We start from the raw sequence: 24,907 nt of genomic DNA on the forward strand, positions 1-24,907 counted from the left end.
CTTCTGGGTCCTTATCATTAAGATGATTGACATAGTTGTTTCTGCTAATATGGTCTGTGGTTTCCAAGATCTGTCAGCAAACTAGAAACAATCAGGTGTGTTCCTTTCAAAGTACTTTTGGAAGAAATTATGAGTTTGGAACTTCATTAAATTGTGATCTCTCTCTCTTATCTCTCCCCCGCTTCTGGATTTATTTCAACCATTAATACCCCATTCATATCTCAACTGATGCCAGTTGTGCTGTGATAACAAGCAATATTCCCTTCTTCCCATAATTCTTGTCCTAGTTTGACTTTTACCTGTGTTAACGAAATTATATATAGTTAATATGGTTAAACTATAATTTTTGCTTTGTTTTTTTTTTTCCTAATATTATTTAGTAGATAATACATGTCATTCTATTATAATTAAATGACTCGTACTAAATTGTTTGGCTTAAGTTTACCCGTTGTCCTTGAATTCAACCCTTTTTCTTTTTGTCGTCCCTATTCGGTTCATCCCTTAAGTTACTAATCTTTTATAGGTGTCACAGCAAAATGATTTTTGTCGATTTAAATCAACTCTGGCTGCTGGAATGCCAGTTGGACGCCATGCTTGCTTAAAAATGATTAAAAATTTTATAGCTCACAAGTCTTTCTTTCCCTCCACCTGAGCACAACCTCTCTCTCCAATTTCATCTTTGCTTTTTCTCTCTCCTCCAACCCATCACTAATAGAGAACCATAGCTCATCACCTCTGAAGAAAACAAGAGAATCAAACACACCAAGAAAAAAAAGCAAACAATTGCAAAAGAATAAATCCATCCTTAAAATTTCTCACGAGGATACCATATTTATCCCCAAATTCAACAACTGGGAAGCCAAAAAACAAAAATTTGTAAAAAATAACATACTGTGTTTATGTTTCTCGTCCAATCTCTCTCTATATTTCAAGTTAAATCTTAGTCCCAATTATCAGATGGTGTTCATCTGTGACTCTGGTTCTGTATCTGTAGCTCAAATGCTTGTTTTTGCAAAACAAACCCAAATCTGAACTTGTCTTGTTTTTGCATGCTATTGGTCGGTTAAGGAATTTTCTAGAAGAAGCGGAAGGATTCAATTGGAAAATGAGACGTTGATTGTTCCAAAACTCTATAAATTGCTAATGACGGCAAAGAATAAGGTGCTTTTCAAAATCTGATTGCATTCTCACCAACCTTTTCATCTCCATTGTCGTCATTTTCCTTCATTGGTGGAACAATATCAACAGGTCTCTTGATTCCCTCCTTTAGAGCCTGTCACCATTGTGTTCTATTTCTCCAAATATCTTAATCACCTTCGAAAAAACCCTCAAGAACATACCAATCCAACCCATTTCTCCCATTTTTACCATATACAAAAAGGCAGAGGGCCAAAAATTAGAAGATTAAGTGTACATCTACAAATTGATGCTTGGAGATTTTTCACCAAAAGGTATTTGCTTTATTTATGTACTAACTGATTATACAAATCAATGCATGTTTAAGTCTTTAGTTAACTAAAGTTATTAGGTGGATCCAATTATATTATTATTTTATTCACCCTTCTAACTCTAATATTTTTTTTTAAATGATCCTTAATATAATTTTAGAGTGTTAATATATCTAAATTTTAGAATTAGAGTGCCCGGAGTATAAAGGTCATTTTAGAGTGAATATGCAATAAGTCTATAAGTTGAGAGTATTTTCCTAGATTAAACCAACTACAAACAAGCAGATAAGTAGAGTTTAAAGTTAGCCTTTCAACATATAAATGAGGTCAAGCTTAAGTTCAAGCATGTCTGAGTTTCACAAGATTCAACTCATTTATAACCCTAGCTCAACTTAATCAATTTTAAATTCCAATTTTTTTTTTTTTTTTTGAAAGGATTTTCAATTCCAATTGATCAAAGAAATCTCTGATCTTGAGCTATAAGATCGCCTACCGACATCACCCTAGAGTACTACCGATCAAGCATAAATAATAAATAAACAAATAATAAATGTACCTTTAAAATAAAAAAAAATACAACTTGATCAAACTAATCTAGTTCGATTTTTTAAGATTTTTGATAATCTCAGTTTCAATTATACTAAAAAATGGTTTTTTTTTTTTTTTTTTTCCCAAACTGAATGGAACCAGAAACACACTGATCTAAACAACCAATATCGTAAGCTGATCCTGTTCAATTCCAAAGTTCAGTTTAAGAAAAAATGAAAATTAAATTTATAGTTTTTGCAGTTTGGTTCGGAACAGAACTGCTTGATTCCACAGCGCCCTAAATAATTGCACTGAAAATAATAGCAAGAACAAATCTATGTCCAACCGTTCCATCTTTCAACATAGGTTTCTTAACAACCAGAATAAAAGCTAATTACATAAAAAAAAAATTAAAAATAAAAAAAGATATGCCTTTTCATTTCATTGGCAGCAGGGTGATGCAGTCCTCAAGTGAGGCATTGTACAAAGTCGTACGGAGCAAAGATACTGCTGATCAACCTTTGTTGCAGTATCTCACTACAAATTATCTCAGTATCTAAGTACAGATATTGCTGAAATTTTATTGCAACAGGAATGTGCCCAGAAATATCTCATTACTCCACTGATAAACCAAAGGCTTGAACAAAGCCCATTTTATCTGCAAGTACAAATTATGGGCATTAGAAGTCGCAGATGCTTAAATTTGGAAATTAAGAAAACAGGATTGAAACGTATTACTTCATTCATTCCATAATTTTTGTCCTACTCTCTTTTTTCATTTGTCCCAAATTATAATCCTATTTTCTTTTTTTAGAAAAAAGAGAACTTTTTAAGTTTCTCATCAAGTTTCCAATTAACTTTGATTGTCTTAATTCTAGAATTAAAAAAAATTAAATTTTGAATAGTTTCAGTTTCAAGCATAATTTGGCTTATTTTTACCTGTTGTTGTTCCCCTTTCTCTGCCATTCGCAAACTTCAATTCATCTCTCAGAAATTGACAATCTTTTATAAGTGTAACAGTAAAACGACTTTTTCGATTTAATTCAATTCCGGCTATCGGAATGTCGACTAGAAAACTCCTTAACCGACCAATAGCATGCAAAAACAAGACAAGTTCAGATTTGGGTTTGTTTTGCAAAAACAAGCATTTGAGCTACAGATACAGAACCAGAGTCACAGATGAACACCATCTGAGAATTGGGACTAAGATTCAACTTGAAATGTAGAGAGAGATCGGACGAGAAACATAAACACAGCATGTTATTTTTTACAAATTTGGGTTCCCAGTTGTTGAATTTGGGGATAAATGTGGTATCCTCGTGAGAAATTTTAAGGATGGATTTATTCTTTTGCAATTGTTTGCTTTTTTTTCTTGGTGTGTTTGATTCTCTTGTTTTCTTCAGAGGTGGTGAGCTATGGTTATCTATTAGTGGTGGGTTGGAGGAGAGAGAAAAAGCAAAGATGAAATTGGAGAGAGAGGTTGTGCTCAGGTGGAGAGAAAGAAAGACTTGTGAGCTATAAAAATTTTAATCATTTTTAAGCTAGCATGGCGTCCAACTGGCATTCCAGCAGCCAGAGTTGATTTAAATCGACAAAAATCATTTTGCTGTGACACCTATAAAAGATTAGTAACTTAAGGGATGAACCGAAGAGGGACGACAAAAAGAAAAAGGGTTGAATTCAAGGACAGCGGGTAAACTTAAGCCAAACAATTTAGTAGGAGTCATTTAATTATAACAGAATGACATGTATTATCTACTAAGTAATATTAAGAAAAAAAAACTAAGCAAAAATTATAATTTTACCATATTAACTATATATAATTTTGTTAATACAGGTAAAAGTCAAACTAGGACAAGAATTATGGCATGAAGGGAATATTGCTTGTTATCACAGCACAACTGGCATCGGTTGAGATATGAATGGGGTATTAATGGTTGAAATAAATCCAGAAGCGGGGGAGAGATAAGAGAGAGAGATCACAATTTAATGAAGTTCCAAACTCATAATTTCTTCCAACAGTACTGTGAAAGGAACACACCTTATTGTTTCTAGTTTGCTGACAGATCTTGGAAACCACAGACCATATTAGCAGGAACAGCTATGTCAATCATCTGAGGATACGGAAGTTTCAGATCTGGAAAATAATTCATCATATGTAAGAACTCAAGAATGAATATCGAGTATAATAGATGCTGAAGTATCTCTTGACACTTACTTTCCACAATGCTTTTAAAGGCTTCCTGCAAACAGATTATACCAATTGCCACAGCAGTTAGAGATAATGGTGGGAAGTATTCATATCAGGAAAACCACGTAAAAATGTGAATGATATAAATAACTAATATAAATACTGTACAGAATTCTGCCAAAATTAACGATAATGAATCAGCAGGCAAAGAAACCAATGAATTATTTTTAATTTGTTGAGATTTCAAAAATTTTGTGAGATACTCATTAGCTATTTGACAAATTTTGGAGGAAATTTTAATTTCATATTAGTTTATTTTATACTTATCCTACAAGTAAGATTAAGATAGGCAGCAAGCATGTATTGCTTGTAAGCTTGGAAAGTTAAGTATTAGAATGGTTAAAATTAACTTATGGTTGAGGTATGGCACTGTCTTAAGGCCATCCACTTTGCACTTATTCTATGTAGAAACTCTCAAATATACAAGAGTTGCTGCAATTAATGAAATCTGCCATATTAAGGTTCATTTTACAGAACCTGTAATTTGAGCGTGTATTATGTTGTCACTTCTGCCATTTATAACATATATCAAAAAGGAAAGAAAGAAAAGCCCGACTAAATCGCACAATTCCATTAGGTTACACGTTGGTTTGTCTTGAAGGTATTTTGATAGGTGTTACCTAGAAATAATAATTCAACAAAAAAAAAAAAAGAAAAAAAAAAGGAAGATTATAACGCAACATGTTATGTCATAAGGATCACCTCATCTTTGGTTAGCCAGGGATTGTACAGCATTTCCTCTCCAACAGTACTAACCTGTGCGTCACACAAAGGTTAGCATGATCAGCTGGACAAATCAGATATATAACAGAGGTAAGAAATGGCTCCATACAGTGAATCCCTTCTAATCATGAGCAGGATAGATCAAAGTATCCTTGGGCAAGGTGAATATCTGATTCCAACAAAAATACAGCCAGGTTAACTCATGTTTCATTATCTGTACACTTTCTAGTTTATTCATTTCATGTCCTTGACTGGACCTAGTTAAGGTTGATATGTCTATAATTTGGAGTCATTGAGCTAAACTAACTGAAAGTTGGTACCCAAATAATTAGAACTCATATTGGTGACATAAAAAAGACTACCAGTCTGGTTGAGTGTGATAAGCATACCCACAGGCATATGGAATTTTTAGTTGGTACTCCTATGTGTGGTACTAGGTCTGGAATATTCCTAAATGATCATTAAATACATGTATACATTAAGATGGTTAATCTTCCATTTGGAATATTCATTAGTTAATCATGAGATAGGAATGAAGTTTATTGTATACATATGCATAGGAATAACCATATTGATAAAGTACCACTGGTTAAGGAATAAAATAGATTGTGCTAATAATTGATATTGTGGTTAATAGTAGGGACTCATATCAGCTGGCATAGATGATTATTAAGACTATTGTACCTTTACATATTGCTCTATATCATGTATGAATTAAATGCATTGTTTCTACCTATATAGTGTCGAATGCATATCCAGTGAAATATAGCCACATCAATTCCATTACTAGGATGGAATTGGGGCATATTTAATCAAGGTTAGCAGATATGCATTGCCCATATCCATGACATTTGGGAATTATAACTTGATCCATCATGTCCAATGATGTGTCCAAGGTACCTATATATAGATATTAATAAGGGTCAAATCCAATGATGCCCCATAAATGACATATGCATTTACATTAGAATGATTTACTAGATATAACCTAGCTAAACACTTAGTTGGTCAAAACTGATCTCTTCTAATAGCTAAGATGGACACACATATGGTATCAAGTTAGGCATATACTAGCATAATTAATACAACCACTTAGGAACATGATGCTTGCATCTATAATACTTAATCGACAAATGACCCAAGCATGTATTGACTAAACCTATCCACAGTTGTATCCGATAGTGTTTACTTACAATCTGATGCATCGCAAACTTTGTACAATCTAAATCAAAATTGTTCCTATATTGATAAGCACGAACATAGACGCAGGATATAATCTACAAAATTTGTATCATGATCTGAATACAATGAGCTTATAAGCAATATTATATATTTTGAGTGAGTAGGGATGGATATTTGCCCCTAGACATCATTGGTATGATAATTATATGATCATTAACTGACTTGATATTAACTTGGTATACTGGATGATAAAATATTGACTATAGCTATAATTTTAGAAAGGTATAATTTAGATAGAAATGACATTGATCCACTACTTCAATGGTCAATGATCATACATGACAAATCAAACACGTAGATACTAGGACAATCTGGATTGTCCAATAATAGGTCACTACCCCATTATTAACCGGCCACTAAGTATTATACGCCCTATCTTATTAGGATGATCATTCATATAATCACCCCAACTAATATGCGTACCCAACCATTATGATATGAAATAGTATGATACACATAGCCATTACGCTTATGGTACCTGGATATATCAATACTGGTTGAGCTCAGCAGAATCACTGGTGATATCATACTTATAGGTATATTCTAGGTATACCTATCCTAGATAGTCTTTAATTATCATACTGAGATATATTGTGTAATTGTTGGTATATGGAGACTTCGGGATACCCTTTTTTTTAACTTAGGTTGATGTATATGGGTTATTATATCCAATTATCTATGAATAAATTGGATAAGAATGAATCTTATTATCTAAGGGTATGTATATACCAATTAGTCGTATGACCCGTATGGTTGATGACATAATTATCATATCCAACCAATTGGATATAATAACCCGTATTTCAATGTCCCATGGGCCAGGTGGAAGTTATGATATTCACCTGAAAAATTTTCCATGGCTACGATAAATCTACACCCATGCATCAATATATTTGGGTATGAATAGCCTGGATGGTCATAATATTTTCAACATGATATTACATTAGGGTATGCTGAACATTAGCCCATGGTATCTATCTTATCTGTTAGGTATGATTGTATACCCTTATGGATGGTGCCAGATATTAACTAATTATCCCTACTCATTCTATTGATATCTATACACATTATACGACCTACCCAAAACTGGTTGAGTCAACATTGGATCCTCTGTAAGCATATCCTACCCTCATTTACAATCTGGATTTTACATGAGTCACTAAGCGATCATATTTTAAAATTTTGATAGTTAAAAGTATACTGGCCAAAATATGACCTCGAATAGAAGTAAAGAAGAAGGAAGAAATATAAGAGAAAGCACCAAATGGATAACTCAACTACTATGTATCAATTCTTTAGCACTTACCTGGTATAGCCTTGTAAAAACTTCTTTGAAGATCCTCTTTGTGCTTGGAAAGATAAGCATCTCCACCCATATAAGCAAGAACCAAGCATGGATAAACAACTCCTGTAAATGCAATCTATTTCAAGAAGGAATCAATAATTCAACAATCAAATTTCTTCATAATCGATTCAATAGCTTAAAACATCATAAATTGAAGTAGGCTAGGAAAATAGATATCATGAGAGGAAGTTGTGAGAAATGGCCAAGATCAATAAGAAGGGACGATGAGAATAGGGATTTGGTGACTGCATACAAGTTATTATCGAGAAGGAACAAGATGGAGAAGAAAAAGGGGAGAGATGAAATTAGGGATTTTAGACTAAATCAAAACGGTGCGTTTTGTTGTAAAAAACGGGGTTTTGATCATTTCTAGGGGCTTAGTTTTGTGGGTAAATTGGAAATCTTAATTTAAGTATTAAAAATAAAATTTAAATTCTTCTAATTTATTTTGAATTTTTTAAAATATGGTAAATAATTACTATTAGAGTCTTTTAGTTAAATAAAATGAAATTAAAATAAAATTTTTTAAATATATTATTTTCTATGATTTTCACGTATTTGGATTATTTATACATTATTATATTTTAAAAATTTTTATAATTCTAATTTTAATAAAAAAAAATAGAAGTATGAAATTATAAATTTGACTAATATATCAAATACGAATTCCTTTTTTAGTCTAATAAAATTTTTTGAAAAAAAGTAAACTATAGAAGTTTGAATTAAAGAAAAAATGGTTATTTAGACATATTTCTCTCTTTTTATTTGATATTTTATTCTATTATTTTGAAATTTATTGAATTTCATTTAAATTTTTATGATTTAATAATACGTAATTTTTTAAAAATACTTTTTAAAAATTACATATAAGATAATTAGACATTTGAGAATTTAATTTTTTTTAAAATATTATTTAAATAAATATATAAGGCTTTAAAATTTTTAAATTTAATCTCATTTAGTGAGAAAAAATTTTTCAGTGTCAATATTGTTTTTTGCACATTAATCTGCTGAGAACTTGAAGTAATTTAATACAAATAAATTGCTTGAAGTTGGCCTGAACGTTTTTGTCTTTGTCCCTTAAGGAAGATAAAAGAGTGGAGGCACGGGCGATAGGTTTAACATCGAATCACTTTCAATAATAGCACAATTTAGCTAAGTGCTGCCCGATTTTCACCATCAAATTGAATATCATAACAACAATGCTTCGTTTAAATATACTTCGACTTTCTCTTTCGATGTCATGATCCTTTTCAAAGTCGTAATACGCAGTGCCCAGATTCTGCACAATGAGCAATTATGCGGCGTCGTCTTCTGGGCTCTCAAGCAAGCTCTTGTTTCGCCAGCTTTTCGAGGAGGAGTCCTCTACTTATACCTATTTGCTGGCTGATGTTGCTCACCCTGATAAACCTGCTCTGGTTTTCTTTTTTTCTTTTTTTTATCATCAATTTTTCTTTATTCTTGTGATATATATATATATATATATATGTGAGTGTGATTACCTTTTCTGTGCAGTTGATTGATCCAGTTGATAAAACAGTGGACAGAGACCTCTCCCTTGTAAAAGAGTTAGGGTTAAAGCAAATTTATGCTATAAATACTCATGTGCATGCTGATCATGTGATGGGAACTGGATTGATAAAGGTTTGGCTGCATTTAATTTGCAAATTACATTTATAAATGCAAATGTTTCATCAGTTTTTATGCTCAATTTGCAGACAAAGCTTCCTGGCGTGAAATCTATTATTTCAAAAGCTAGCAATTCAAAAGCAGATCTTCTCATTCAAGCTGGTGATAAAATACATTTCGGCGATTTGTTTCTGGAGGTACCATTCATGTTATTAGCTTTTGTAATATAGCTTTTTTGTGCAAAGTAATTGAAGAATGGCCGAATCATCTCAAATATCCTAAAATCTTCAGAGTCTTAATTCTGTCAGCCTATCCTGGATATTTTAAATCTGCATATGTACGCTGAAATAAAAGAACTGGGTATTTAGCAAAAATTGGATATTTGTAACTTGTTTTAAGAGAAAAAAGAAGTGTGCAGAACATTAGGCTATAAAGATTGTAGTGTTATCTTTATTCTGCCGATAAAGATTGTTGTTAGATTAAGGTTCAACAGTCATTTGTGGCAAATAATTTTAGCAGCAAAGGAAAGGGGTTCCTTGGAAGTTAGATGAAGCAACCAACTCTTGATATTTCTTACCAAAAAAAACAAAAAAAAAAATTATACTAGAAAATATGAAATTTCATAATCTAGGATTAATAGTTGGAGTTAAAGAAGATGCAAGTCAATCTTTCCTTATCCCAGCAACCAAAGAAAATTTATAAACTACATTATTTCCTTGAAGTCACCAAGTTTATGAGTACTAAAAAATAATCATCCAAATAGCTTCCAATACTTCATTCTTTGATTCATCATAACCACGAAACTCAGCTGTGTATGCAACCTCTATTATTTTATCTGTGCTCCTATTCGGTTTTGTGTTCTATTTTAAGAATAGCTAGCTTTAAACTTCCATCCTTAACCTTATCATTATTGATTTGATTATCACACATTGATCTTGATGCCACAAAACAATATTCAAAGGAGAGAAGAAAACTCTTCCAAAGATACACCTCAGATGAGCACAATAGAATATTGTACAACCATCACTAATTTTTCACTTTATAGAACTTCATATTAGTTTATTTTATACTTATCCTACAAGTAAGATTAAGATAGGCAGCAAGCATGTATTGCTTGTAAGCTTGGAAAGTTAAGCATTAGAATGGTTAAAATTAACTTATGGTTGAGGTATGGCACTGTCTTAAGGCCATCCACTTTGCACTTATTCTATGTAGAAACTCTCAAATATACAAGAGTTACTGCAATTAATGAAATCTGCCATATTAAGGTTCATTTTACAGAACCTGTAATTTGAGCGTGTATTATGTTGTCACTTCTGCCATTTATAACATATATCAAAAAGGAAAGAAAGAAAAGCCCGACTAAATCGCACAATTCCATTAGGTTACACGTTGGTTTGTCTTGAAGGTATTTTGATAGGTGTTGCCTAGAAATAATAATTTAACAAAAAAAAAAAAGAAAAAAAAAGGAAGATTATAACGCAACATGTTATGTCATAAGGATCACCTCATCTTTGGTTAGCCTGGGAATGTACAGCATTTCCTCTCCAACAGTACTAACCTGTGCGTCACACAAAGGTTAGCATGATCAGCTGGACAAATCAGATATATAACAGAGGTAAGAAATGGCTCCATACAGTGAATCCCTTCTAATCATGAGCAGGATAGATCAAAGTATCCTTGGGCAAGGTGAATATCTGATTCCAACAAAAATACAGCCAGGTTAACTCATGTTTCATTATCTGTACACTTTCTAGTTTATTCATTTCATGTCCTTGCCTGTGAATGCACTGACTGATAAAGTTGATGTGAACTTCCGCCCTGTAAGTAAATATTAATAAGGTCAGAAACAATGCTTGATATCTTCTACATAATGTACCCTTAAGAAAAATCGAGTGCTCAGTAACATTCCAAAATATAAGTTAGCAAACCTGAAAATCAGTTCTCCCACATCCCCGTATTAGTAAAGCGTCCCCAGTAAAAGCCATCTTTGGTTGTGGCTGATCAGGCCCATCTCCAGTAAGATAAGTAATATAACCTAATGTATGCCTAGGGGTAGCTTGAACCTGTCAAAATAAAATAACAAATGATTGGGTCCAGTAATGGGTGGATAGATGGAGACAAAAAGATGAAATGAACAAAAATCAATGTGCAAAAATAGTGAAAAGATAATAAATGCATTGGTTGCTCTTGCTACTCTTGTACATATTATATTTAGTATATGCATTGCAATGACAATAATGCAATACCATTCTACCATGTATTGTCAGAACACTAATGCTTACTAAGAATAGTACTGGACTAGCATCCTAAGTTGCAAAACAAAATTAGAACCTTCTTGAAAATGTGAACCTATAAATTTAGAGCCATCACCCCAATGACATATTCAAAACAAGATTGTGATGTAGAATCCTTACAACATTATGAAAAAATTAAGTCAAATACTTCTCAAAAGGAAGACTATCAATTGTAATAATTAGACATTTTAGCTAAAATTATTGGTGCCAAATCATATAAGTCACTTTGTAATGGAATTTGCATATGCATATGCCAATACAGCAGGCTGGATTTAGAAAACTTCAGTGGACCTACCAGAGATGAGAAATTCACATTGGGTCATGTATCACTATTTTAAATGTTGTCCTATACTTAAAAAGGATATTGTCGACCTGATTCCTCTCCTTCTTGTTTGTGCCCAATGGCATTGTTTTTATCTTTTGCCAAATTGTCAATTCTTTTTAATTCTATCAGACATTAGCCAAGCTATATATTGATTCTACAATCTCCAACGAAATAATACCACATTCAGCTAAATAATTTTTCCTTTTTTAGATTTCAGTATGACTATTCACTGCCAATCTGTTGGCTGCTGCTCTTCTTAATTTGAAACCTTCATGCTTCATCTCATAAATTGGAGAACAGGATTTCAAATGGACTACTTAGAGGATAAAGACTGTACTTTGAGAAGCCAAGTGTTCTATAAAGTGAAAAATTACTGATGGTTGTACAATATTCTATTGTGCTCATCTGAGATGTATCTTTGGAAGAGTTTTCTTCTCTCCTTTGAATATTGTTTTGTGGCATCAAGATCAATGTGTGGTAATCAAATCAATAATGATAAGGTTAAGCATGGAAGTTTAAAGCTAGCTATTCTTAAAACAAAACACAAAACTCAATAGGAGCACGGATAAAATAATAGAGGTTGCATACACAGCTGAGTTTCGTGTTTATCATGAATCAAAGAATGAAGTATTGGAAGCTATTTGGATGATTATTTTTTAGTGCTCATAAACTTGGTGACTTCAAGGAAATAATGTAGTTTATAAATTTGCTTTGGTTGCTGGGATCAGAAAAGATTGACTTGCATCTTCTTTAACTCCAGCTATTAATCCTAGATTATGAAATTTCATATTTTCTAGTATAAGGTTAAGCATGGAAGTTTAAAGCTAGCTATTCTTAAAACAGAACACAAAACCCAATAGGACCACAGATAAAATAATAGAGGTTGTATACACAGCTGAGTTTCGTGTTTATCATGAATCAAAGAATGAAGTATTGGAAGCTATTTGGATGATTATTTTTTAGTGCTCATAAACTTGGTGACTTCAAGGAAATAATGTAGTTTATAAATTTTCTTTGGTTGCTGGGATAAGGAAAGATTGACTTGTATCTTCTTTAACTCCAACTATTAATCCTAGATTATGAAATTTCATATTTTCTAGTATAATTTTTTTTTTTTGTTTTTTTTGGTAAGAAATATCAAGAGTTGGTTGCTTCATCTAACTTCCAAGGAACCCCTTTCCTTTGCTGCTAAAATTATTTGCCACAAATGACTGTTGAACCTTAATCTAACAACAATCTTTATCGGCAGAATAAAGATAACACTACAATCTTTATAGCCTAATGTTCTGTACACTTCTTTTTTCTCTTAAAACAAGTTACAAATATCCAAATTTTGCCAAATACCCACTTCTTTTAAGTTGGAAGGCAATGTTAAAATTTGCTTCTTATTTCAGCGTGCATATGCAGATTTAAAATATCCAGGATAGGCTGACAGAATTAAGAATATGAAGACTTTAGGATATTTGAGATGATTTGGCCTTTCTTCAATTACTTTGCACAAAAAAGCTACATTACAAAAGCTAATAACATGAATGGTACCTCCAGAAACAAATCGCCGAAATGTATTTTATCACCAGCTTGAATGAGAAGATCAGCTTTTAAATTGCTAGCTTTTGAAATAATAGATTTCACGCCAGGAAGCTTTGTCTGCAAATTTAGCATAAAAACTGATGAAACATTTGCGTTTATAATGTAATTTGCAAATTAAATGCAGCCAAACCTTTATCAATCCAGTTCCCGTCACATGATCAGCATGCACATGAGTATTTATAGCATAAATTAGCTTTAACCCTAACTCTTTTACAAGGGAGAGGTCTCTGTCCACTGTTTTATCAACTGGATCAATCAACTGCACAGAAAAGGTTATCACACACACACACACACACATATATATATATATATAATTAGATCACAAGAATAAAGAAAAATTGATGATAAAAAAAAGAAAAACAGAAAACCAGAGCAGGTTTATCAGGGTGAGCAACATCAGCCAGCAAATAGGTATAAGTAGAGGACTCCTTCTCGAAAAGCTGGCGAAACAAGAGCTTGCTTGAGAGCCCAGAAGACGACGCCGCATAATTGCTCATTGCGCAGAATCTGGGCACTGCGTATTGCGACTTTGAAAAGGATGATGGCGTTGAAAGAGAAAGCCGAAGCATATTTAAACGAAGCATTGTTGTTATGATATTCAATTTGGCGGTGAAATCGGGCAGCACTTAGCTAAATTGTGCTATAATTAAAAGTGATTCGATGTTGAACCTATCGCTCGTGCCTCCACTCTTTTGTCTAGGGACAAAGACAAAAACGTTCAGACCAACTTCAAGCAATTTATTTGTATTAAATTGCTTGAAGTTCTCAGCAGATTAACGTGCAAAAAACAATATTGACACTGAAAAATTTTTTCTCACTAAATGAGATTAAATTTAAAAATTTTAAAGCCTTATATATTTATTTAAAAAATATTTTAAAAAAATTAAATTCTTAAATGTCTAATTATCTTATATGTAATTTTTAAAAAGTATTTTTAAAAAATTAAATATAATTAAATCATAAAAAATTAAATGAAATTCAATAAATTTCAAAATAATAGAATAAAATATCAAATAAAAAGAGAGAAATATGTCTAAATAACCATTTCTTCACTAATTCAAACTTCTATGGTTTACTTTTTTTCAAAAAATTTAATTAGACTAAAAAAGGAATTCGTATTTGATATATTAGTCAAATTTATAATTTCAAACTTCTATTTTTTTTATTAAAATTAGAATTATAAAAACTTTTAAAATATAATAATGTATAAATAATCCAAATACGTGAAAATCGTAGAAAAATAATATATTTAAAAAATTTTATTTGAATTTCATTTTATTTAACTAAAAGACTCTAATAATAATTATTTACTATATTTTGAAAAATTCAAAATAAATTAGAATAATTTAAGTTTTATTTTCAATACTTAAATTAAGATTTTGGATTTACCCACAAAACTAAGCCCCTAGAAATGATCAAAACTCCTTTTTTTACAACAAAACGCACTGTTTTGATTTAGTCTAAAATCCCTAATTTCATCGCTCCCCTTCTTTCTTCTCCATCTTGTTCCTTCTCGATAATAACTTGTATGGAGTCACCAAATCCCTAATCTCATCTTCCCTTCTTATTGATCTTGGCCATTTCTAACAACTTCCTCTCATGATATCTATTTTCCTAGCCTACTTCAATTTATGATGTTTTAAGCTATTGAATCGATTATGAAGAAATGTGATTGTTGAATTATTGATTCCTTCTTGAAATAGATTGCATTTACAGGAGTTGTTTATCCATGCTTGGTTCTTGCTTATATGGGTGGATATGCTTATCTTTCCAATCACAAAGAGGATCTTCAAAGAAGTTTTTACAAGGCTATACCAGGTAAGTGCTAAAGAATTGATACATAGTAGTTGAGTTATCCATTTGGTGCTTTCTCTTATATTTCTTCCTTCTTCTTTACTTCTTTTCGAGGTCATATTTTGGCCAGTATACTTTTAACTATCAAAATTTTAAAATATGATAGTTTAGTGACTCATGTAAAATCCACATGGCTAATACTAGCCAATGTGTTTCTAATCCAGATTGTAAATGAGGGTAGGATATGCTTACAGAGGATCCAATGTTGACTCAACCAGTTTTGGGTAGGTAGTATAATGTGTATAGATATCAATAGAATGAGTAGGGATAATTAGTTAATATCTGGCACCATCCATAAGGGTATACAATCATACCTAACAGATAAGATAGATACCATGGGCTAATGTTCAGCATACCCTAATGTAATATCATGTTGAAAATATTATGACCATCCAGGCTATTCATACCCAAATATATTGATGCATGGGTGTAGATTTATCATAGCCATGGAAAATTTTTCAGGCTAATATCAAAACTTCCACCTGGCCCATGGGACATTGAAATACGGGTTATTATATCCAATTGGTTGGATATGATAATTATGTCATCAACCTTACGGGTCATACGACTAATTGGTATATAGATACCCTTAGATAATAAGATTCATTCTTATCCAATTTTTTCATAGATAATTGGATATAATAACCCATATACATCAAGCTAAGTTAAAAAAAAAGGGTATCCCGAAGTCTCCATATACCAACAATTACACAATATATCTCAGTATGATAATTAAACACCATCTAGGATAGGTATACCTAGAATATACCTATAAGTATGATATCACCAGTGATTCTGCTGAGCTCAACCAGTATTGATATATCCAGGTACCATAAGCGTAATGGCTATGTGTATCATACTATTTCATATCATAACGGTTGGGTACGCATATTAGTTGGGGTGGTTATATGAATGATTATCCTAATAAGATAGGGCGGATAATACTTATTGGCCGGTTAATAATGGGGTAGTGACCTATTATGGGACAATCCAGATTGTCCAAGTAGCTACGTGTTTGATTTGTCATGCATGATCATTGACCATTGAAGTAGTGGATCAATGTCATTTCTATCTAAATTATACCTTTCTAAAATTAGAGCTATAGTCAATATTTTATCATCCAGTATACCAAGTTATTATCAAGTCAGTTAATGATCATATAATTATCATACCAATGATGTCTAGGGGCAAATATCCATCTCTACTCACTCAAAATATATAATATTTGCTTATAAGCTCATTGTATTCAGATCATGATACAAATTTTATAGACTATATCCTGCGTCTATGTTCGTGCTTATCAATATAGGACAATCTTGATTTAGATTGTACAAAGTTTGCGATGCATCAGATTGTAAGTAAACACTATCGGATACAACTGTGGATATGGTTTAGTCAATACATGCTTGGGTCATTTGTCGATTAAGTATTATAGATGCAAGCATCATGTTCCTAAGTGGTTGTATTAATTATGCTAATATATGCCTAACTTGATACCATATGTGTGTCCATCTTAGCTATTAGAAGAGATCAGTTTTGACCAACTAAGTGTTTAGCTAGGTTATATCTAGTAAATCATTCTAATGTAAATGCATATGTCATTTATGGGGCATCATTGGATTTGACCCTTATTAATATCTATATATAGGTACCTTGGACACATCATTGGACATGATGGATCAAGTTATAACTCCCAAATTTCATGGATATGGGCAATGCATATCTGCTAATCTTGATTAAATATGCCCCAATTCCATCCCAGTAATGGAATTGATGTGGCTATATTTCACTGGATATGCATTCGACACTATATAGGTAGAAACAATGCATTTAATTCATACATGATACAGAGCAATATGTAAAGGTACAATAGTCTTAATAATCATCTATGCCAGCTGATATGAGTCACTACTATTAACCACAATATCAATTAATAGCACAATCTATTTTATTCCTTAACCAGTGGTACTTATCAATATGGTTATTCCTATGCATATGTATACAATAAACTTCATTCCTATCTCATGATTAACTAATGAATATTCCAGATGGATAAGATTAACCATCTTAATGTATACATGTATTTAATGATCATTTAGGAATATTCCAGACCTAGTACCACACATAGGAGTACCAACTAAAAATTCCATATGCCTGTGGGTATGCTTATCAGACTCAACCAGACTGGTAGTCTTTTTTATGTCACCAATATGAGTTCTAATTATTTGGGTACCAACTTTCAGTTAGTTTACCTCAATGACTCCAAATTATAGACATATCAACCTTAACTAGGTCCAGTCAAGGACCTAGTATGTGATCACTGTATACTACGATTATAGCCCCCCAATTAATTAGGAAAAGTATCCCTTATATCTGGAATCTGTTGGACCTTTATGAAGAATAGTGACCATACTTGGTATGTATCATACCCATAGAGCTTCATTGCATACTTCAATCATAGTAAGGGCAATATTTAAAAGTATAGCTTTCTGAAGTTATAACTATAGTCAGTATACTTATGAGGTATATGCTGCGTATAACTTGAATATATCGAGTTTATATCCTATGGTGTGTTATAGGATCATAATAAGTATACCCAGTATTTATTAAATATTTGGTTAATTTATGTGCTGTGATATATAGCTAGATATTTATCAGATTACCAACCATGTCATGGTGGTATTAAATTAAGTAAATATGGCATTTTAAATGGTGTTTATTAGGATGTCATTGGGATAGGTGATATGCCCTTCTAGTTTAGGGTATTTACTTCTGCATGCCCCATTGTACTAGCTTAGTTTAACAATCTATTGGATAATGTATTTAATAATTATGGAAACATTATTGATCCACCCTCCTATGGGTATAACCAGCAACTACATATCCCCGTTATTATAATGTTGTGTACATTGTCTATCACTATCATAGGTATTACCCTACTATTTACATAGATACCTCTTGGTAATTTGGAATATTCTACCAAATCAATATACTGAAAGGGACTTGCATAATTTGTTAGGGTATCCTCACTACTCTTGTAATCTTGACATATACTTATGTGGTATCAGGTTAAGTGACCTGTCATAACCTATACACTATGCCATAGTTATAATATTCCCCTTGCATACCATAAATAGTGTATAGATTTGTTAACCATGCATACCCTGTTTAAACTAATGTTACCTGTGAGTCCCCTCTCGAGCGCCATGGAAAAGATCTGAATGACGAAATTTAACCAGACGGGCCTATTGGTCGGTTCTTCATGGAACTGGTAGGAACTCCTTACGGTTCCTTTTTATTGATTATGGCTTGGTTTAGTGCTTAAGTGTATCGTATTAGCTCTTTGGAGCGCTTTGACAGGTGTGTGATGTGTTTAGAGTCGCCACCTTAATTTTTTTTGTTTCAGGGAAAATACTAAGGGAAAAAACCCTGTGATTGACTTCAATTTTAGTTTTGCCTTTTAGGTGAAAAGCATTAGCATTGAATCATTAGGTTCGGGGACTAGGTTTTTGGCTTCTTTCAATTTGAATCAATCATTTGGGTTTTAATCAAGAAATCAAAATATTGTTTGCATGGATGACTGTTATTAGTACATGAGCTTACTTTTAATGCATGGCAATATAAAAAATATAGAGCATTAAAAGCATAAATAATTGAAAGGATGTAATTAGGAGGGGAGCTTGACTCTAGCCTCATTTATCGAGGATTCTAGGTCGTGCGACACATTCCTCTAGATCCCGACCGGTCAGTTTGGTCGAGAGCCCGCTACCTAGGCTAAAATCCGTAGGTATACCTTTGTGCCTCATTTGTATAAGGATCAGGGCACACAAAGTTCTACCATTGGTTAGGATTATAGGCTTTTTTAGGGTGCCACTTTAGAATGGGCTTATGAGGTCCTAGACGAACCGGGCCTGGGTTTCGGATGGACCGGGCTTGGTTTGAAAAATGATTTGACCTAGGGTATAATCACTCAAACTCAATCTTGGTCAATTAAGCCAGTACATCTGACACTTTACAGCCTGTAAAGTTGGTCCTTCTAACACTCAAAATGATTTAAGCCCAATCCATCCGGCGCACAATACAAAACTAATTTTCAATTAAAGCTTGGTCCGTTCGGCACCTTATATGCCCACTCTAAGAGTGGCACCTTCAAAACCCTACCATCCTAATCGATGGTACAACTTCATGCGCCTGATCCTCATACAAATGACGTATGAAGGCATAACTACAGATTTCAACCTAGGTAGCGAGCCCCCGATCGAACTGACTGGTCGGGATCTAGGGGAATGTGTCGCACGACTTACAATCCTTGACAAATGAGGCTAGAGTTGGGCTCCCCTCTGAATTACGCGCTTTTCAATTATGCGTTTAATGCTTTGTTTATAATTGCCATGCATTATAAGTATGCTCATGCATCGATATCAGTGCCATTCATGTAAACCAATATTTTGATTTCTCGATTAGGTACCCAAATAGTTGATTCAAATCGAAAGAAGCTAGAAACCTTGTAACACCCTAAAATTTCGAATCTTAAAATGGTATTATTTGATCGGGTCATGAACAAGAGGTAAATATTATTTGGACCTGAGAAGGATATTGAGCATAATTAATATTTATGGAGTTAATTAGATTTTATGTTATTAGTTCTAATTAATTTAAGTTAAGGTATAAACTTTTCATGATTAATTAAATAATTAATTATAGGTGAATAGTGATTTACCGGTTTGTGAATAGTATCACCCGTCCGAAAAATTGGTGTTTTTTCGATCCAGAAAAAAAATTATTATTCATAACTAATATTTTTTATCATTATTTGGAGCATGAATATATTATTTTGGTGGGTACAAAATAAGTTATGAATTTATTTGAAGAAATTAAGCAATTAATGGATATGGATTTATGGTATTTTTTAGAAATTGGAAAATTGGAGAATTAAAATTATTGAATCAAATTAATGAGATTTGTGGAGAAAAATATAAATATGAGGAATGGTTGTAGAATTTATTCTTAGCCTTTGGATTAAAATACCTTGATTAAATCCACACCACACATTAGACAACTTCCTAAGGAAGTTTTTCAATATTACAAAAGTGCTCCTAATGGCATAAAAAGCTCATTTCCCCTCATTTGTGCTAAGTTTTCCTTTCTCTTCCTTTTCCTCTCTTTGGCAGACCACTTCGCCAGCTCCCTCTTCATTTTCTTTCATTTCCTACTCAACAATCACACTAATTACACCTAATGAAACCTATACCAAGTTTTAGTTCTTGAAGATTTAAGTTAATTCTTTGGATTTTGGCTTGTAAAGACTAAGAAATTTGGAGAATTATTCCAAGTTCAACTTTATGAGGGGGAGAGTGAAGCTATTTGTGAAGATTTTTGTAACATATTTGAAGTGCATATTAGGTTAGTGCTTTCTGATTTCTCATCCTATTTAATTTTTCTTGCTTTTAATTTTATAGGTTTTTATGTTGAATTTTGGGATTTTGCTTGATTTGGTGTAATTGATGAGTTTCCTATGACTTTGAGCATGATAAATTGATGGTTTTGTCTTTAAATCATGTAAATTGAGTAAATTGATTATATAAAGGTGTTATTGGGGTTTATTTAAATGTGTTAGCATGTTCAAACCAATAAGAAATGCTTTCTTTCACTTTGCCCTTTGTATGGCCGAACCTAGGAAGGACTTGAGGTTTGTTTTGCTTTTTAACTTACAATACCTCTTTTAGTTATGATGATAAGCATATGGGTATGTGTTGGTAATCATACCTTACTTAAATATTTAAGAAATTTTTTTCTATGACTTTAAAATTAGGATTTTGATAATGTGAGATGAATTTATATGGATTAAATGCGCTGTCATGCTATTTATGGCTTATATATGATTATGACATATTTAAATCTTGAAAAAGGGCACTCCTTGAATTGGAAGTTCATTTGGCCGTACCATAGATGGAATGTGGCCTTGTGAATTCCTTGTCATTAAGTGACAATGTCCTTTCCATATGAATGCTTAGCATGTGTTGAGAATTTAATATTGATATCTCTTCTAAATCTTAAGAAATGGAAATCTTCTTATGATTCCAAAATTGAATGAGAATATGCATGCTTTAAGTATAACTATTTTTTTTTAGTATAATAAATGATTTGAATGAGTTGAATGTGAACTATGAAACTTGGTAAAAATCACATTTACGATTTGTAGCTTTCTATAATTTGAAAATGTCAAATCTTTAAGTAATTGCCCATGTATATGCATGCTTAAAGTTTAATTACGCTTCTAAGTATATAATTGACGTTTTGGTTGAATTACATGAGAAAAGTATGGCTCATATGACGAAAGCCCCTTTTTTATGTTATATTTTTCCTTGACATGAAATTTATGAACTTTGAAAATTTGCATAAGACTTTGCATGTTTAGTGTATAAATATGCTTCTAAGGATATAATTAAGGCTTTAGTTGCATTGCATGTAAAAAGGAAGATTTATATGATAAAAATCACATGAATGATACGATTTGAAAAATATGAGAAATTCTATATGCTTTATGATTTTACTTGAATTTGAGTTAAGTAATTTATATAAAATGGAGAATATTAAAAGAAAGTAAAGTTTAAATTTGGAGAAAATGCTTTTAATGAATCTTTGGAAATGAGTATTTTCCTATGTGTAAAAATTAGAAATTTCGGGAAAATTTTTAAAAGAACTATTTATGAATTGAGGTTGTTTAAAGTTCTTGGAGATGAGTACTAAGACTTCATACTTGAAAGTGTTGAATTTATTTGAAAGTATGATTTTATTTTCGACTTCTTGATTTTTGAGGAAAAGATGAATTCTCAAAATCATGTGTTTTTCATGAAAATTAATTTTTTGGCTACAAGCCTTAAGAAGGTAACTTTGATTGGTGATGAAATATGTTATATGCATATAAAATATGAATCTTTATACCTATAAAGGAAGTTATATAATTTTCAAGGCTCATTTGAGATTTGAGAGTTTCCATAAGTCCTTAAGCATGATTCTTGTATGTAATAAGTGTTAATAAAATATAATTACTATTTATAAGCTCATGAGTGTTTATGATATGCTTTATGAGACTTTCCAACCATATTGGCTATGCTCAAGTTACATGACCTATAAGTAGTTTTTAAAGACTTGTAGTTTTGCCATATCTTTATGTGTATATGCTTAAGACTTATGACTTGATATGTATGAGTATATGTTACCATACATGAGATTTCGAATGAAGTATGAATATGAGGATTTTATGAGTATATGTTACCATACATGAGATTTCGAATAAAGTATGAATACGAGGATTTTATCATAATTGCTTAGATTTAAGGCACATAGAACTTCCCAAGTGTTAAAAGGCTTCAAAGACTTTTGAATTGACATAAATCATGTATAAGCTATGTACTATCTAAACAAGTAAAGTTTATACGCAATCATGTAACTTAAAGAAAGAAAGAAAGTTTTCAGGCTCTTATTATACTTGGTGTGAGTTAGATGTCTGATTAAGATGATTCTGTTTATGAGCATGCTTGACATAATGATGTCAGTCTGATTATTTAACTACTCAAACTCCAGAACTAAACTCAAGTCATTGCTCATTGCCAACTCAATTATCAGTTTAATCACACTCACATTAAGGTGATCACATGCTTGGCACACGGGTGCTCTCTGTATGAGCGAACGCACTCTATCTGATTCTGTTTGGCTTTATAGCCCTTTGATTCTATTTGGGCTTATAGCCCTCTAATTCCATTTGGCTTTTATAGCCCTCTGATTCTGCTAATTTGATCAGCTTCTAATTCTACTAAGTGTATGTGACCCCATAAGTTAAAATGAAAGAAAGGGATTTAATAAGATAATACTACATAATTAATGTACTTATAAGTTTATATGTTTTATTATTGATATAAGTGTTTAGATTTTGGCTATTTATGTATTAAATGCTTTTATAAGTTAATATCGCATGCTTTTAGTTTATAAGTACGATTTCATGCTTTAAATGATGATATATTACTTGAGTATGAGAACTTATGATTTAACATGTTTAATACGGTTACATGTGCAATATTTGCTTATGCATGATTAGTACTTTAAATGATTGTATGATTATGTATTGTCATTGCAACATTGGATGTTGAGATTATTGAGCACCATTGAGTTTTATATCCAGTGCGTCGATTTCTGTCACTCGTAGGTTGTTGACCGAGGGTGCTGGCAGAAGGCTCGATTATCAGCATTAGAGCAGAAGAATATTCAATTTTGGCAGTTTAAATTATGTCATTTATGTATTTGATAATTATGACATGTATAAATTAAGATTATTTGGAGTATGTAATTAATTTGGACTTACGTATAAGAATTTATATTAGAAGCTTATATGAGGTATATAATTCTGAAGGTAAGTATCTTTAGGTGGTAGAATTTCCCAAGTTTGTCTATAAAGAGCGGATCTAATTATATTAGTGTCTAGAATTGATTTCTTCTGATTAATACTAATCGATAGGGCTTTAAATTATTTATACATGAATGGGTTATGGAATTTGTATTCAAGAGTATTTATGATAATATATGATCATGATATGATGGTGATGATTATTACTATTTAAGGATTATGTATGTATTATAGTTTGAGTTGAGATTGATTATATAAGGATTATGTATGTATTATAGTTTGAGTTGAGATTGATTATATTGGAGTTATGGATAGTTGAGGTTGGTTTTGGAAGTGTATTCTTGTTTCACAGGTTTTAGTCAAGTCAAATTTTTAGGGAAAATTCTTGCAGTTTTTTTGTAGGATTTTCCAAATCATTTTCTAAGTAAAACCATGGACTTGCTAGATTTGTGAGACTAGAAAAAAAAACTCATATCTTTAGCATATAAGATTCGATTTTGTAGCTTAGAATGGTGCCTCCGGCACTGAATGTGGTGTTCGCCATCTAATTGTCTAGGGTCGGGTGGTAGGTGTTAAAACCTAGTCCCCGAACATAATGATTCGAGGCTTGTGCATTTCATCCTAAAAGGAAATTGAAAATGGAGTCAATTACGAGTTTTTTTCTTAATCTTTTCTTCAAAAACAAAAACAAATTAAGGCGGTGACTCAAAACACATCACACATTGAAAGCGTTGCAAAGAGCCAACCCGACATACTTAAGCGCTAAATTGAGTCATAATCTAATATAATCAACAAACAAAAAGGAATTGTAAGGAGTTCTTCTCAGTTTTCGTGACAAATCGACCAATGGGTTTTCCATGGCGCTTGGAAGGGGGCTCATAGCTGGTGACTCTATTAGGGACTTAAACATTTTTAAACTAAAAAATGTAGTAGATGACTATCGATTAGGCTTCGAATCTCCGGTTCGGATTTAAATTGAGAAATCGCCTATTAAATACATTTAGATGCATCATTTGTGATCATTTCCCATTATTAGAATTAAGCACACCGAGTTGCTATTATCACCTTGGGGCAATCTTCCTTAAAGCTGCCTCGGGTCGTGAAAGCTACTTACCCAATCCTGCGTACCTCTGATCGATTCGGTAGGGTAAATGGTTTGGCATACCAATCGTTCCATTTGATACGACATGGTCAAATGACGATGTATACTTCAACTCTAGTTGATGGGATCCTTAGACCAATCCACCAAAAGCATGTGATGACCCTATAAT

The 24,907-nt window shown here is 32.2% G+C and overlaps 1 protein-coding gene, 1 long non-coding RNA gene and 1 pseudogene across 3 annotated transcripts; 2 read left to right on the forward strand and 1 right to left on the reverse strand.

Moving 5' to 3' along the window:
• Nucleotides 1-2,258: 2,258 nt before the first annotated feature.
• LOC105641376 (persulfide dioxygenase ETHE1 homolog, mitochondrial) lies at nt 2,259-13,962 on the reverse strand. Its single transcript, XM_089720490.1, is given in 10 exon segments — nt 2,259-2,634; nt 4,018-4,113; nt 4,195-4,219; nt 4,930-4,983; nt 10,804-10,863; nt 10,946-10,987; nt 11,098-11,232; nt 13,328-13,435; nt 13,509-13,637; nt 13,747-13,962. Coding segments are annotated over 9 exon segments (855 nt in total). The 3' UTR covers nt 2,259-2,634; nt 4,018-4,027.
• LOC119371398 (persulfide dioxygenase ETHE1 homolog, mitochondrial-like) lies at nt 8,740-9,684 on the forward strand (annotated as a pseudogene). Its single transcript, XR_016320633.1, has 3 exons — nt 8,740-8,955; nt 9,053-9,181; nt 9,256-9,684. The product of XR_016320633.1 is annotated as a persulfide dioxygenase ETHE1 homolog, mitochondrial-like (transcript).
• Nucleotides 13,963-14,822: 860 nt separating the features above from the next.
• Nucleotides 14,823-23,724, forward strand: LOC149496935 (uncharacterized). The gene is made up of 2 exons (XR_016320609.1): nt 14,823-15,196; nt 23,439-23,724. It is a non-coding gene; the product is annotated as an uncharacterized LOC149496935 (long non-coding RNA).
• Nucleotides 23,725-24,907: the final 1,183 nt, after the last annotated feature.

This window comes from Jatropha curcas, chromosome 4 (assembly GCF_041381405.1).
Source record: "Jatropha curcas cultivar XTBG-Jc1 chromosome 4, XTBG_Jcur_1.0, whole genome shotgun sequence".
NCBI classification, from domain to species: Eukaryota; Viridiplantae; Streptophyta; class Magnoliopsida; order Malpighiales; family Euphorbiaceae; genus Jatropha; species Jatropha curcas.